This window comes from Synchiropus splendidus, chromosome 1 (assembly GCF_027744825.2).
Source record: "Synchiropus splendidus isolate RoL2022-P1 chromosome 1, RoL_Sspl_1.0, whole genome shotgun sequence".
NCBI lineage: Eukaryota > Metazoa > Chordata > Actinopteri > Syngnathiformes > Callionymidae > Synchiropus > Synchiropus splendidus.
In genome coordinates, this window is record NC_071334.1 from 30,961,959 (window position 1) to 30,977,180 (window position 15,222).

Below are 15,222 nucleotides of genomic sequence, written 5' to 3' on the forward strand. Positions count from 1 at the left end.
TAACCACAGATCATAGTCTTGATACCGTGGTGGAATTACTTATTTTTATTGTATAGGCATGACGTAATTTAAAGCCATTAAATACTTCCCTCTCTCCATTCAGTAGGTGGTCTTAAGCCAAGACAGAGGACGCGATACGAAAACTTTAAACATTGAAGAGGCCACTGATTTGTAGGCAGACTTTAAGAATTATTGCTACCATTTATGCACAACTCAAAAATAATGTAGTCAGCAACAAATCTCGCACAAAACCAGTTTACTTTTGAATTATTTTATTGTTTTAAGATGATTCCCTAATGTATGAATGAAGAATTGAGGAATGCTCTGATCACGTTTCTGAAGATTTGAATTTCAAATGCTAGTTGCAATACCATCTACTGGCGGACAAGTGTAAGTGCACTCTGAGTTTCCATCACATTGATGTGGAGTCACAATGTCTGATGCCATCCGATTCTTACTGGTAGAGAAAGTAAATACCGATCCATTCTTTAGAAATATAGGCAATACTGCAACACGTCAAATGGACTGAGGCTATGGTGAGAGTCTTGGAGATAGACAGTGAGTTGGTCTCATGTAAACGTTGAGAAGGCAACAGAAGACAATCGCATGAAGACAGACCAATCAGAACCGGGAAATGTCAGTTACAGTGGGGCATTGACCGTGAAATGGAAATCATATTTGGAGTACCACGTGAAAAGAATTCCAACATAGTATACAGATTTGGGTAAGAGATGATAAGCCCTTCTGGGCTGAAGAGAGCCTGAATTCACTGTTGCGCATCAAGTTCAGAATGGTGGTTTTAAAATTGTACTTTTCTCAAATATTGACAGAGCAAAATCATACGGTCTTAATAATTCTGCCCCCCCCCTCAAGTGCTAGCACATTAGCGTCAGTTTCTAAATAACACGTGAGACGTACTGTAAAAGTACACGTCATCTTCTCATGATTGTTGGCATGACACCAGTAGGTTTTCTAAAAATGCATGAATAAGCAGACATGAATTGAGCAGCATCGATATTTTAAAAAATGGTTGGTGCAGAAGAGTAAAGAGTCTTTGAAACACTTGGGCAAACCTGCAGTCCTCAACTTCAGAGAATTCCCAAATGATGCCTTTCTCTTCATCTTGCGTAGCGTCACCCGTGTTACCTGCGTTGACCACACTGTTCTGGAAGACCCACGTGACCTCTGGTTTCAAATTGGAGACAGAAGAAGCACCTGTAACCTGGCATCCCACATGATGATTTCCTCAGAGTGTTTCTCAGAATCTCCTGCTTCATCCCCTCTCCATCCTGTCGAGACTGATGCACATGTAGACATTTTCGGATATGGACTAGTGCTTCCCTTTGGCCTCCTCAGCTTCTTTTTCTGAGGAGAAACAGTTTTAAATTGAACGTCAAACAACCAGGTGAAAGGCAACTACAGTGAAACTTGCAGACCTTTCCTGAGTTCATCTCTCTTCTTGGCAGCCTCTTCTCTCTGTTTCTTGATGATGGCTAGTCTAGCCAGGTCAGCTCTGGCCTGATCAGTCTTGCCCTCCTGATGAAGCTTCATATACCGTTCCTTAGATTTCTGCTTCTCAATCTCCTCTCTGTGAGACAGGAGAGAAAGCCCATGATAATTTCACTCAACAGTATCAGAGTGTATTAAGTTGGGATGCTCCGATCGATCGGTCACCAATCGTGATCGGCCGATTTCAGCGTGACCTGTAAAAGCCCATCGCTACCTGTCATTGTAGATCACAACAACTGATCACGTGTGACAGCTGTCGCTCTGACAACTGTTGTGATGCGTCCGCTCCTCCCTACTCGCTGCTCACTCAGCAATCAGGCATGTCTGATGTGGAGCACGGGAAACTGCTGTGCTGGGAAGCACCTTCAAATTCAATATGCTATTTTAAGCTCCAGCACTTGGCGGAGCACAGAGTTTTCCGGGCTCATGAAAGTGAGACAGCTAGTTCCTCAGCAGCAGGCTGTTAGCGCAGCTGACTGTTAGCAACATCCGCCGGTCCGAGGGTGACATTCAGAATGACAGACTAATTGCCCAAGAAATAACAGCTACATGACCAGCCTTTCTCAGCTGTCATTTACGTCCCACTACCATATGTAAATATTTCACACATTTTATATATATATATATATATATATATATATATATAGAGAGAGAGAGAGAGAGAGAGAGACAGAGACAGAGACAGAGACAGAGACAGAGAGAGAGAGAGAGACAGAGAGAGAGAGAGAGAGAGATAGATATACACCTGCGATGTCTCACATAGAATTAAATGTTTTTCAGTTGTCTTTTTGACAGAATAATTGCTGCATTCAGAAAAACTTCTCTTTTTGTAAACTTGAAAAGGTATAAAAACATGTCTGAATTAAAATGATTTAAAGTTCATTTTTTTCTCAACATGTACACACAGGATCTCATCATTTTGAGCACAAATTCATTGTCAATCAATGTGATCAGTATCGGTGGTCGGCACAGATCGGAGCATCCCCAGTGTCAAGTGTTCAACCCTCACCTTTCCCTGCGAGACAACTCTCGTGGAGCATTTACATCTACCTCAGTGACCTTCTTGTTCTTTTGAGACACGCGGTTGGGGTTCTCAATTTCGATTAGACCCTGCACACCATTTCTTCTCCTGAACTGCAGATAAAAGCAAACTGTCAGTAACACATTGATGAAAACAAGGAATTTCATCCAAACATTGGACAATACATGAGTTAGACAATACCATATTAGATGTACATATATGATGTACATATAAGTGAAATAGAACGTTGAGAACGTTTTTGAACAGTGTCATGCATGGAGTTGGATCGCTAACAGTACATCAGTACATTTAAAAACATGTAACACATATATCACTGATATAATCAAAAAGGCAGAGTTACAGAAGCTAAACTCAACTCGGAAACCTTCTGTTCATTCAATTTTTTGACTTTCAACACTATGGTGCATTATTCTTAAACTTGCTTGACATATACTTATCTCAGTCTTTTTGACTACTGTCAGACACTTTTTCATGGACAAAAATTGTAAGAGATCTAGACACTTTTTTTGCTGGGCTTGAGTTATACCCACTTCAGACTCTTCATCACTGCTACTCTCCTCCTCAGACTCTGAAGAGCTCTCCTTCTCAGCACTGGCACCACACTCTCTCTGTGAAGCACACATCACAACATCAAAACAGGCTGTCAGCAACTACTAACAATAACAAGAGCAGCATCTCTTACCATTTCTTTCTGCGCTTTCATTTGGCGGTCAATTTCTTCTGGATTGTTGTACTGCTTTCCTCTGCCTTTATGGCCTTTTTTACCTGAAGCACAGTTGTGGGCGATGACAACATATAAGCTTCTAAGATGTATATGTACTTGAACTCAATTTTAAAAATACTTCGGTCTCCAACATTACAAGACTCGATTCCAACAGGGTTTAGTGTCATGCGTCCAACAGTTGTTTCACTTTAGGAGTACTACGTAGAATCACAGCATCTAGTTAGTAACGCATCCCCAACTTTTCAAGCGGAAGGTTTGTGTCCCAAAACGTCGACTTTGTTGACCTATAAAAGCGCAAAGACAGTATCTGTCGCTATCGAGCCAACGCTAGTCTCAACTTCAAACATGACAGCTGGTCATGCGTCCCGGCCTCTTTAATTTGCGTCAAAATCTCGCAGCCTATACACTACAGCGAACACCATTTTTTTTCCAACGATTGTTTGAGTAGAACTGGTTCAACATGACTACAAAGTGAACGCACAATCCTACGGCGTTTCTGGGCACATGGTAGAGGCCATCAACAGACATACATGTTTGTCATGTTTTTCTATCCGGTTTAACAGACATTAATAGATAGACCGGCATTAAAAGTAGCATTTGAACGAATGATGGGTCTACATATTAAAAGAAAATAAGTCGGTAGCTCGCAAACTCTCTCGACCAGTCCACTGGCCAGTTAGCATGCTAAAACTCACTTAGCAAGTGAGTTCAGCGGGATTCAGCTAACAATTAGCATGCTATGCTTCTGTGAGTTACTAACATCAACAATGGTTTCGCTGCGAATACTTACCACCTCGCGGCATCGTGAATGCTGACAGAGATAGCTAGCTTCAAACGAAATGTCAAAAGTGCAGCAGACGGTTTTACGAGCTCGAAAACAGCGCTAGCTAGAAACCGCTTCGTGTCTCCCGCTGTCGGTGAGAAGTCAAAGCTACAGCAGTTGTGAACTTCCGGTTACGTCACACTTGCGTTATACAGAGGCCCGCGCTGACTTCATGCTAGAAGTTAGTTTTCAATGAGATTCACTGGTAAAGTTTAAATCGGAGAGAAAATATCCTCTATTTAACTAAACAAAACTGGAAAATAAAACTTTAAAAGGTTGGCCTGTTCTCTGGTAAGTGCATTCACCAGCTTTATTAGAGCCACAAACACAGACTAGATCCAAAATGTTTCATAATTCGTAATTCTTCTACCTCTTCAAAACTATGTTAAAGTAGAGTGACAAGTAAATCAGGTTGAGATGATACTGTACCGTATTTGGAGTAAATTCAAGCATGCCTGATAGAAACCACAGGGGGATAGTCCAACAGCGACCCATGAAAGACGATGGAAACGTTGTGATTGTATAGAACGAAAATATGAATCAAAGCAAAAGCACAATACAGAAAAATATTATGGACAACGGATTTTAAATGAGAGGGAAACACAATTGTGATGCTGTGCGTTACATATAGCACTGTCAAACTTTTAATGGCATAGTTCCTATCAAAGTTATTACAGGGTTGCACCATCTTGATTTTTATTTCCATTTGATGTTTTTGTTGACTAAATAATTGAACATCAACATGTGATGTACAATGGAAACGGATGTTCAGTATCTTATAGGGCTCTACTATAGATGCTACAACATTGAAAATGGGTGATACAAAATAGAAAGAATATATTTTTCAAACATTAAGAAACACAACTTTCAAAAAACCTCAGTAAGTAGTTACAAAATTGAAAAATAAATCACACAATTCAGAATGGTTACAGAGTACATGAAAGAGAATTTGACATTTCTTTTGTCTGAACAGATGTCTGGACTGTTGGACTTTTTATTTTCATTATATATTTTATTATAAAATCCGAGGTCACACATTCAAGCAAGCTCATTATTATTGAGCAACAGCCATACATAAGTTGTAAAAAAATATTTCACAAAAAAAGCTTCCTATGAGGAAGGTGATAAGATTTTTTTCAGTTCTTCCTTTGAAGATGAGATTTTACATCCCCGTCGTCATCCTCAGACAAGTGGTACTCTGTTAGCTAGAGAAGAAATATTTCCACAGTTATTTAAGCTTGATTGTTTCACATACTGTATCTAGAACACTTACCATATCCAGCAAGATTTCAATTTTGACTTTTAGAAGATTGTTTTCCTCTTCTAGTTGGAGATTTCTTTTTTTAAGTCGCTGCATTTCTCTCCCAGATCCACCTCCACCTGATTCTGGTGAAACAATTATACAGAAAAATATACAACATTGGCTATTCAGAGGCAGAGCAATGGAGGCTGGATAAAAAAACACCACAGGGATGTTGGAAGAATGCATTCATTCAGCTTAGCATTAGCAGTTTTTTTTAACATTCAACTTCATTGTTAGTTCAGCATTATATTCTTCAGTTGTCTGTAACACAAGACAATCTGTGAACTCAATGAACTAGCTTGTGTGCTCTGATCAACAGAATGAATCCAATTTAAAACCACGCCAGATTGAACAACTTAAAATGGCATCCCTTGTCATTGATTCATACCCGACGTCCAATTGCCATCTTCAAATTTCCAAGTCTGGCCCCCAATGTTCATGACTGGAGGTCCATACTCCACACCCAGCTCCATTTCTCTCGTGGAACGATCCAACTAAAACAGAAGCATCAGAAATGCATGTTGTCCAGTTCAGCTGTGTGATTTTAAAAAAAAGTTTTGGCTGTAGAACAAAACCAGACCTTACTACAATCAATGATATGCCAAAGACATCAGTCAATGCATTAATAACACACATGTATGATAAGCATTAGCCACAGTGTTTCATTGAGTCCATTAAAACATGTCCCACCATTCTCATGGCTGATAAATGTGACGATGAATTAACGGTAGGATTAACGACCCACTCCGCGGGAAAATCCACCCAACACATCCTTACTACTATCATATTCACCCGTTTGACCAAGGAAGCTATCAAACTGTATTTAGAGGTCCAAATAACTACATTTTACATGTTATTTTGGAGTTGCCAATGTGGTCGAACTTACCGTATGGAGACTGGACAAAGATGCAGACTTGCGGTCAGGAGTTTTCTTTGGATTAAACGTGCTTGTGAACAGCGGCATCTTAAGTGACCTTTTAAGATCCTTAAAAAAAAGAACATACAAAAAAAGACCATTTAACACAATGATTCTTTTTCATGCCCGATTGTAACCACAGCAACGGCGTCATTTATTTGCCTTTCAAAGGCTAATGCTACGAGGCTAACTCGAATCATCTGTTAGTACTAGAACCTGACCTGGAAATGAAACGGTTCAACGAAGGGTCGAGAGAGAGAGTTAGTCGGTTTGACGTCACTTCTTATCAATAACTACAGCAGTTACCTCCATTAGGATTATTTAAACGACTGGGATGATGGTCGGAGTGGCGAGTTCTCGTCAACAAATCATTCTTGGGACAGCGCATGCGCGAAAGTTCCACATTCAAAACAAAAACTTAAATGCGTATTCGACGAAGTCTGCAACAAAAACCATTTAAAATGAATCCACATTTTGTACTTTGAAATATTCATGTTTTAGGACTCATGGTTTGTTGGCACGCAAGTAACTTCAATATAAAACCGTTACACCCTAATAAAGACCCATGGTATCGTCCAAACACCGTCACCATGGAAACTGAAGACGGAAGAGACGGAATAAGGGTTTAAGGCGACCCTTACCATGATTAGATAACCTTCACACATGAAATTCGCGGATTTACTTATTATTATTAGTACTAGTAGTTGTTGTAGTCGTAGTAGTAGTAGTAGTAGTAGCAATAGTAGTAGTTGTAGTCGTTCAGTGCAGGTAGTTTTTCACCATAGCTTAATTATAATACGCATTTTTGCCTCGAAAAACCCCAGTTTGATTTGATGCCAAATTGCTTTACTTTTTTTCTTCAATTTCTAAATGCCAGGTATTAATTTTATTTATTTATTTTAAATTCTGTCCATCAGCCACCAAAGCAGAGGTTGTCGAAAATATAATTACAGAAATATATAGATAATCAAATAACATTTTTTAAACACATGTCATACCATAATTAAACGTTTTTGTATTTTCTTCTTGTTTTATATTGTTAAAGTGACACATTTAAGAGGAATTCATGACTATTTTTTTTCTGTCTGATTGACAGTCGACAATGTGGCCCCATAGCACATTGAATTGCATCCCTTTGCTCCAAAAGAACAAATGGGTTCCTCTCAATAATGTGTTTAAACAGAGTAATACATTGGTCTCAGATGTTTTGAAATGATACTGAGAAGTCTAGCTTTTCTTCGGCTCAACTCCACAACATGGTTGCTAGAAAATGAACAATGAAGACTTGGTTGCAAATTCATTTGTCACAACATAAACATGCCAGTGTGTCAAGGCATGTGAAAAATATGATGACCTTTGTCTGACTTAGTTCTTATTTTTTTTATTACTTTTTGTTATTGACCTTTCATTGTTAGAATTCCACACTCGGACTTACAAGCTCACTTAGAACATATTTCATTGCATAATCATACCATACCTCTTTTACATCACTCCCATTTCAGCCATTTCATTTTCTCCGTGACAAACGCCGAGGCACGTCAGGATTTCTGTCCGTCCAAGCGGCTGTTTTCCGTTTGGATGACAGAAAGTCATTAGGACCAACAGCCATCTCGGGGTCATGTTATTGTCGGTGTCCTTCTTCTGATTCTGGTGACTTTGCAATAATAATAACAAAAAAAAAACTTGTTCATTGACCGATGTCATAAAATCCTTTCCTTTCTGACGGAGGAATATTATTCATCTTGGCCACGCCCATCGCCGCGCAGCCCCAGTGGCCTAATGGATAAGGCACTGGCCTCCTAAGCCAGGGATTGTGGGTTCGAGTCCCATCTGGGGTGGTTTCCTTTTGTGGAATTTGTTCTAAATATCGCAATTTTGTTATTTACAGTTATTACGGATTATCACGCAAACTCGACATCGTCGTCGCCTTCGGCGAATGCATCTGATCAATGGATTTTAACTCGCCTCAAATATGAGACCGCTTCAATCACTCGCACTCCTTCTCCTACATTTTAGTTCCTCGGCTGAAACGTACAGTGAGTAAATTTATGTTTCATTAAAAAAGATGAATATAATCTGTTTTTACAGTGACCACATTTTATCTGCCACTTCCGTCACTTTGATACATTATTATTTTTCTGTACTTTATTTGATTTCAGTTTATTTAATTTATGCTTTTTTTCAGAAATTAAAACCAGTATTTGCAACATCTGCAACTATATGCATAATTTCATCCACTGAAACAAAATGCTCAAATCCAATGTTTTGTCAAGCTAATTCTGTTTTGTGATGTTGCTTGAAGCATTACTTACATAATACGTGTTATCCAACCTCAACCCGCTGACCTACCCCGTCCTCTCACAACCGCAGCACTGCAAAGGGCCACTGTGACCTGGGATCCTGCCCAGAAAAGTGTCATCCTAAAGGAAGGGGTGATGGAGGCCACAGGGGGAGCATATGGGTACTTCAATGACACCCTGCTCCTCTCTGGATGGAGTGTCCTAGAGATCACTGCAGGTTATGGCGGCGCCCAAGAAGACGAGACCACATTATTCTTGGCTGGTTACCTTGAAGGCTACCTCACTGCTAAGTGAGTAAAAGAAAAGGTCCGCACAATTTGGTGTAGATAAAAAAAAAATAAAAAAACGCAGAACATCAAAAATGTTATGGATAATCTGTTACCTGTTAATAGACTAAAAAAAACTAAAACTAAATAGACAATGATTTTAAAATATGGTTGGTCACCGTCTCTATCTGCTTAAAAACCCTCAAAACAAAACACTAGAGAACACAGAACAATAGAAAATAAAGTTGATTCTGCAAAAACATTTTTACGTGACATTCCAGAGATCAATAAAAGAGAGGGGATTAGTTCATTTTGTGTGACACAGTAAGGATAAGCTTAGCCTGAAGCAGGAACCATGATTTCATAAATAATCTTCAATGGGCCACTGCAGATTATGTGATGTGTGCCGAAAAAATCAAGGTCATGGAGCAACTTTTTTATTTATTTACAGTTGGAGCCATCATTGTATCAGGATATAGTGGAGATACTTGTTCTTAACACAGAGAAGAATAAATCATGATGTCAAAGGTACCTGATAGTCATGATTCAGGAGGAAAACTTTGAACTCTTTACTCTTTAAATGAGCGAGGCACATGTAAGCAGTTTATTTATTGTTGGTCGATTGAAAGAAACTGGACGGAAATCATCTTCTCTTCTCATTGCAGACAGATGTTCACCCATTACTCAAACATGTTTCCTCAGCTGATTAAGGATGAAAAGGTTGTGAATCCACTGAAAATCTTCCTCAGGTGTGTTCACATTTACTGTGTGTGAGTGAGTGGTTGTCACATTCACTGTCCTCTCTTTGAACCCTTCGCAGCAAACCTCATATTTCCATCATGAGATGTTGGATTTTAACTTGATCTGCTTATACAAAAATGTGATTTTGGGAACATATTGCTTGACCATTCAACTGTCTCAATGGTCCACAGCAAACAGAACCAGTGGGCGCGGCAGCAGGTAAAGCTGAGGAGCAATGGAGATCCTCTCTGGAAGCACCTGGGATTGATCTTGGCCCAGTTGGATGGTCTCCATGCTGGAGCAGCTCGGTGGGCCAAAAGTAAACACAGGGAGGTGTGTTCATACTAAAGTGATGAAAGGGCTATTATCTCAGTTTTTGCTCATTTAATCTCTAACACTCACTTGACCTTCCTGCCAAGCCTCTATCTGCATTTGCAATTCAGTTTCTGAATGGTGTCGGTGACCTGCTGGACCTGGTCCCGGCTCTGACACCCCGTTCCAACTCCTCAAACAGGCCTTTCAGGATGCCAGGAATGGGTCACTGCACGGCTCTCATAAAGGTCAGACTCAAAGTACCAAACTATGAGAGGGTTCATTAAACCTAATTATAGGGTCTCTTTATTGTATATGAGCTCACGTGCGGATTATTATAATACATAGCAAAGTCACTTTAATGCACACCATGTCTAATAGTACGAACATAAATTAACCATCATACAGTAAGATGTTGGCTTATCCTATGAAAGCATGTGACTTGCCATGAAATTATTTTGTTTAATATTCAATACGAGGATAACTTTCAGTAAAGAGCTAGAGAAAACCAGCAGCATCTGATACTGTCGTGTGAATAGGGACATGTTAAATGTCTACCTCCGTCATCCTGTGGCAAATATTTATATTTCATATGAGTCAAATAACTACCAATTCATACAAGCAAACGAATGAATGAAACGTTTGACATAAGCAAGGCGAAGTTTAATTATCAAATACAGTGATGCGCAGTGTTGACAGTTATTGGCATAAAATAAATTTTATTGTACAACAAAAAGAGCCATTTTATCATATCAAGTGACAGATTTTTTTTCACCAGATGAGGGCGCTAAAGGCTCGTTTAATAGCTATTAACTCGCAGACACAGTGAACAGTCATAAAAAAGAAACATATTTGCACAATGCTAAGCGTTTTGGATATTGGAGACCAAGAGTAAAAACAAATAAAATCAAATTAATTGATGTTATTCAATCGAAAACTTCTACCTAAACAAATATAATTGCAATGAAGAGTAGTGTGGAAATGTTTTATATTATTACATCAATCAAATAACAAACTGAATTGAAATAGCCTATCATACTGAGACTACAGTGCATTTTATTAAATGAATAATGGAGAAAAAAACTGTGCGAAAACATTGATAGTGTGCAAGTCAAACAAGAGTCATTATATAAGAAGCAGAATTATAAAACGAGGAATTCTTCATGACTTGAGCACTGTGTATCACAGGTCCTGCCAGGCTTTGAGAATTTGCTGCTGGGCCACTCTAGCTGGTACAACTATGCAGCCACCATGCGGATCTATAAACATTGGGACTTCAGATTCTCTGACGCACATGTGGCCACAGGGAAGACATCCTTCAGCAGCTACCCCGGTATTCCCACACACATTACGAAGTCATACCACAGAAGATATAGTCTTAATGTGTTCACAACAAAGCATAAGAGAGATGAACTTCATGTTGGTAATCCAAGGGAGGTCATTCTCACCTAGGGACATACAAACACACAGGATTCAAATCAAATCCTCACTGAACAATCTCTACCTAAAGTAATTCTTGTGCAAAGCCCTACAGCTTAAGACCATGAAATATCCAGCAGCGTGAGTGTGTATGGAGTCATCTTCCTGGCTGGTGACTCAGAGGAGGTTGAATAATTATGAAGAAGATTTACGGAACAAATCGCCTTACAGCTCCATCAATATCCAAGTACTTTCACGGATCTATTTTTAGAGCGTGAAGGCTGTTGCTTTGTCCTCATTCAAATGAGCGATAAGGTTGTCCTGCGACCCCTATAGTCCTTGAAATCTGCTTTCTCTTCAAACAAACATTTGTTTTCAAAATTTGATTCAGCTTTTTTTCCCCAAAAAATGTTTTTGTTCTCTGTGTTAAAACCTTATCTCCCATCCACCAGGCTTCATGATGTCCCTGGATGACTTCTACCTGCTTGGCAGTGGAATTCTAATGACACAGACTTCCAACAGTGTCTTCAATACATCCCTGTTCTCCCGGCTGAGTCCATACAGTCTGCTCGCCTGGCAGAGGGTTCGACTGGCCAATAGTCTCGCTCACACTGGAAACCAGTGGGCCCAAATCTTCTCCAAATACAACTCAGGTGCACTAGTTATTTCAATAGCTTCCAGAATTTGTTTCCAGGTGGGGTGGAACATGTATACATATTTTATGAAATAAGAGTCATTTGTAATAACTGTCATCAATCATGCCGAGCAGATTCATGGAAGAAAAGCCCCATTTTTCACAGATCGGGGGTAGAAATAATGGATGAGATGGAGATGAGGCTGCCAGTGTGATATTAAACATTAACCTCGGCTAGATATGAGGTCTGGAGACTCTCAATCAGATGTGTTCGCCTAATCTGTCACGTGCAATAGTGTGATGACTGTCCTGTCCCTGCTGTCCTTCACGCTGATGTAGGACCGGAGGACGCTGTGTTCTTGAGTCAGACAACACTCCCTTCACTCACTTCCGGAACAGTTATTGATCTGAAGGAGGGGAAGAGACATGCGTACTGTTGTTTACCAAATTAAGGGACTGTCAACAAAAGAAGGAGGTTGAGGATAGTAGCCTCTTGATGTGTTTCCAATACTGATGATGATGATGCTACCTACCTCAGAGGTGTCAAGGACACCCCTGTTTTGGAGTTTACGTATTTCGTCAGCCTTGTTGCTAATCATTTGACAGACTAGTCTGTCTGGGTTGAAAAGTAAATCGAGTAAATAGATGAATCCCATGGCCTTGTCTGTTTCATCTGACATTAGTGTGAAAGAGGCAGCTTGGTTTCGATGTATGCCAGAGCCCCAATTTAAGTGCTATAAAAGCAATACCACTGCAAAATTAGTACCCTAATAATCTGGTTGTAAGGACTGAAAGCGGAGCAACATACAAAGTGGAAGCACTGTCATTGTCAACTTGTATTTATTTTCTGTGTGTGTTATAAACTGAACCGGCCTCCTTTAATGTCAGGTACATATAACAGCCAGTACATGGTGGTGGACCTCAGCAGGGTTTCTCTGGGTCATAGCATCATGGATGGAGCGCTGACTATTGTTGAGCAGATTCCTGGAAAGGTGACATACTCTGACCAGAGCGGCGTACTACGCAGAGGTAAGACACGTTGTCTTAGGAGGAATGTCTTGTTCACTGAATCATCGTCTTCCAAAGGATACTGGCCCTCCTACAATATCCCCTTTCATGAGGACATCTACACGCAGAGTGGGTTTGGGGTGATGTGGAAGAGGCACGGAGAAGACTTCTCCTATGATCTCTGTCCAAGGGCCAAGATTCTGCGCAGAGACCAATCCAAAGTGCATGACCTGGCCTCCCTCAAACACATCATGAGATACAACAGTAAGTGATAGAAGTATTTGAATATTCAAAAGCTCCAGGGCTGGGAATAAACAACCACTGAGGCCACCCGACCCATTTATGTCTTAGACTTCAAAAGGGATCCATATTCAAAAGGCCATCCATGCAAGACCATCTGTTGCCGCAATGACCTGAGGCAGAGGAATCCACGTCCAGGAGGCTGCTATGATACCAAGGTAAGTTCTAATCCTGCCATGGTTATCCACAGGATGAACGAGAGACCACATTTTGTTTATTTCATTGTTAATCATCCATAAAACGAACACATGCAATATTTGTTTGTTCCTCCACAACCATTTCCATTTTATTCCAGAATGAAGGCTGGATTTTATTAACTCATTCATGGGCCATTTCAACTGTGCCAGATAAAAATGCTTGTTCCCATATTGGAAAGAAACTATGGGGCAAAACTCTAATCCCTTGGGGTGGTCTTTTTTTCTCTTCCACTTAGTCTATACATTTGACTAACACAAGAAGTGAGAAATTACACATACAATCTCTAACTAGGCTCATAAAAGACAACACATCGCAAGACTGAATTTGTTATAATATGATTACTGAGACCACTGTTTTCCTGTCAATCCCTCTTCTTCATTGCCTCTTCTTTCCTGATTCATGGCACAGGTTACTGACTACCAGATGGCTCTCCAGCTGGCCTCAGAGGCCATAAACGGCCCCACGACACAGGGGGGGCTACGTCCGTTCATGTGGCAATCCTTCAACCTCACCGCTCATCAGGGTCTCCCACGCATGTACAACTTTAGCTTCACCGCCATGAAGCCAACGCTAATCAGTGCGGGGGAGCCGAGAAATGAGAATTAATCCCATTGAACACTCTGAGGACGGACGGGCCAGTCTTGCTATTGTTGTCTTGGAATAGTTTTGATTTGCTTTAATATAAACAGCTATTTGTGTCTTAACATAAATGTTATTTAGGTCTCGAACCATACTTATTCAATAAGTATGCATGAAGAAAGATGTTGTATAGTGGACATTATTATTATTATTATTATTATTATTATTATTATTATTACAGACATGTGATATTATGTCAGTTACTTTTAGATGTGCTTTCCAGAATATGGTATTGTGTTGAGGGATTAAATATCTTGTTATGACAACCCTAACATTATTACATTCCAGGTCCTCGATGGGATCCTTATGCAGTCCTTAAAAGTCGGTCAGGATTCAATTTATTTTTTTGAAAGCTAAATATTTTTCCTGTAATGTTTGGTTGTTCCCAACCTCCTGCCTCATGCTATTAGATTCATATCCTTAGGTGGTTTAAGATAGTTAATTTTCTTTTTTTTTTTTAAAACTCTCTCTCAGTGTTCTCCATCTTCATTACTTTGTCTGTAATCGGCAGTTGTATTGATATTTTCTGCTAATCCATTTCAATGAAAAAACAAGAAACAAAGATTTCAAGTTAACGGAGGACAGTTTGAGCGGCTTCGTACATGAGAGGACAGACGGAAGACATGGATGGAGAATGCCAGCAATGGAGAAACCAGCTAAAGGGAGATAAATGAGATAAATGAATGTGGTTGGATGCCATGAAGAGGATGGTGAGATTAAGGAATTTACTCAAATGGGTTAAGGTGGAGTGCTGTGTGTGACAACCTCTTATGCCACCAGAAGAAAAGAATAAATGATTGAAAATCATATTTCTCTTCATCGTAGCTCTACCTCTCAACCACCAAAATGACTTGATATTACATTTTCATTTCCCCATACGTTGAATTAAAAAAATCCCTGCTACTGTTTTTCTGTTTTCACGTGATGAGGAATTATTAAGAATACCCGAAATATCTACTGACCACAGCTGATCAGCAACACTGAATGACCTGTGGAAAATCAGATGACTTGATAGAGAATGTGAGCAGAATGAACGCAACTACCTGTATATTGTATAGAGTCTGGCATGCTTTTATTATGAAGGACGT

The 15,222-nt window shown here is 39.8% G+C and overlaps 3 protein-coding genes and 1 non-coding gene across 10 annotated transcripts; 2 read left to right on the forward strand and 2 right to left on the reverse strand.

Moving 5' to 3' along the window:
• Positions 1 to 254: 254 nt before the first annotated feature.
• Positions 255 to 4,151, reverse strand: pdap1a (pdgfa associated protein 1a). The gene is made up of 6 exons (XM_053857082.1): positions 4,066 to 4,151; positions 3,234 to 3,316; positions 3,082 to 3,159; positions 2,519 to 2,643; positions 1,437 to 1,588; positions 255 to 1,365 (listed from the first exon to the last, which is right to left on the reverse strand). The coding sequence occupies exons 1-6, from the start codon at positions 4,076 to 4,078 to the stop codon at positions 1,331 to 1,333; spliced, it is 486 nt and encodes a 161-aa protein (XP_053713057.1). The 5' UTR covers positions 4,079 to 4,151; the 3' UTR covers positions 255 to 1,330.
• Positions 4,152 to 4,535: 384 nt separating this feature from the next.
• Positions 4,536 to 7,961, reverse strand: cby1 (chibby homolog 1 (Drosophila)). Of its 3 annotated transcripts, none has more exons than XM_053857108.1 (5): positions 6,624 to 6,721; positions 6,288 to 6,386; positions 5,790 to 5,895; positions 5,372 to 5,484; positions 4,536 to 5,303 (listed from the first exon to the last, which is right to left on the reverse strand). In XM_053857108.1, the coding sequence occupies exons 1-5, from the start codon at positions 6,627 to 6,629 to the stop codon at positions 5,235 to 5,237; spliced, it is 393 nt and encodes a 130-aa protein (XP_053713083.1). In that variant the 5' UTR covers positions 6,630 to 6,721; the 3' UTR covers positions 4,536 to 5,234. The 3 variants fall into 3 exon arrangements, with proteins under 3 accessions (XP_053713083.1, XP_053713101.1, XP_053713093.1); XM_053857126.1 differs by lacking the exon at positions 6,624 to 6,721 and adding an exon at positions 7,795 to 7,961 and having other exon boundaries at positions 4,537 to 5,303; XM_053857118.1 differs by having other exon boundaries at positions 4,537 to 5,303; positions 6,539 to 6,677.
• On the forward strand, positions 7,803 to 14,941 carry plbd1b (phospholipase B domain containing 1b). Of its 5 annotated transcripts, XM_053857009.1 has the most exons (12): positions 7,803 to 8,134; positions 8,206 to 8,353; positions 8,688 to 8,907; positions 9,549 to 9,632; positions 9,816 to 9,957; positions 10,044 to 10,184; positions 11,125 to 11,269; positions 11,808 to 12,008; positions 12,878 to 13,018; positions 13,076 to 13,261; positions 13,349 to 13,455; positions 13,904 to 14,941. In XM_053857009.1, the coding sequence occupies exons 2-12, from the start codon at positions 8,290 to 8,292 to the stop codon at positions 14,099 to 14,101; spliced, it is 1,629 nt and encodes a 542-aa protein (XP_053712984.1). In that variant the 5' UTR covers positions 7,803 to 8,134; positions 8,206 to 8,289; the 3' UTR covers positions 14,102 to 14,941. The 5 variants fall into 5 exon arrangements, with proteins under 5 accessions (XP_053712984.1, XP_053712975.1, XP_053712993.1 ...); XM_053857000.1 differs by having other exon boundaries at positions 7,803 to 8,353; XM_053857018.1 differs by having other exon boundaries at positions 7,803 to 8,353; positions 10,068 to 10,184.
• On the forward strand, positions 8,083 to 8,155 carry trnar-ccu (transfer RNA arginine (anticodon CCU)). The gene has a single exon. It is a non-coding gene; the product is annotated as a tRNA-Arg (tRNA).
• Positions 14,942 to 15,222: the final 281 nt, after the last annotated feature.

Excerpts from the sequence above, each read along its gene's own strand:
- cby1 (XM_053857108.1), bottom strand. Across the intron at positions 5,896-6,287 it reads CTTTGTCCAGTCTCCATACG|TTGGATCGTTCCACGAGAGA; the intron begins GTAAGTTCGACC and ends CTTCTGTTTTAG. Across the intron at positions 5,485-5,789 it reads AGATGGCAATTGGACGTCGG|AATCAGGTGGAGGTGGATCT; the intron begins GTATGAATCAAT and ends TTGTTTCACCAG.
- plbd1b (XM_053857000.1), top strand. The coding sequence starts at position 8,290 with ATGAGACCGCTTCAATCACTCGCACTCCTTCTCCTACATTTTAGTTCC. Across the intron at positions 9,958-10,043 it reads CCAAAAGTAAACACAGGGAG|CCTCTATCTGCATTTGCAAT; the intron begins GTGTGTTCATAC and ends CTTCCTGCCAAG. Across the intron at positions 10,185-11,124 it reads ACTGCACGGCTCTCATAAAG|GTCCTGCCAGGCTTTGAGAA; the intron begins GTCAGACTCAAA and ends TGTGTATCACAG.
- pdap1a (XM_053857082.1), bottom strand. Across the intron at positions 2,644-3,081 it reads GCAGTGATGAAGAGTCTGAA|TTCAGGAGAAGAAATGGTGT; the intron begins GTGGGTATAACT and ends TTTTATCTGCAG. Across the intron at positions 1,366-1,436 it reads GAGAGATGAACTCAGGAAAG|AAAAAGAAGCTGAGGAGGCC; the intron begins GTCTGCAAGTTT and ends GTTTCTCCTCAG.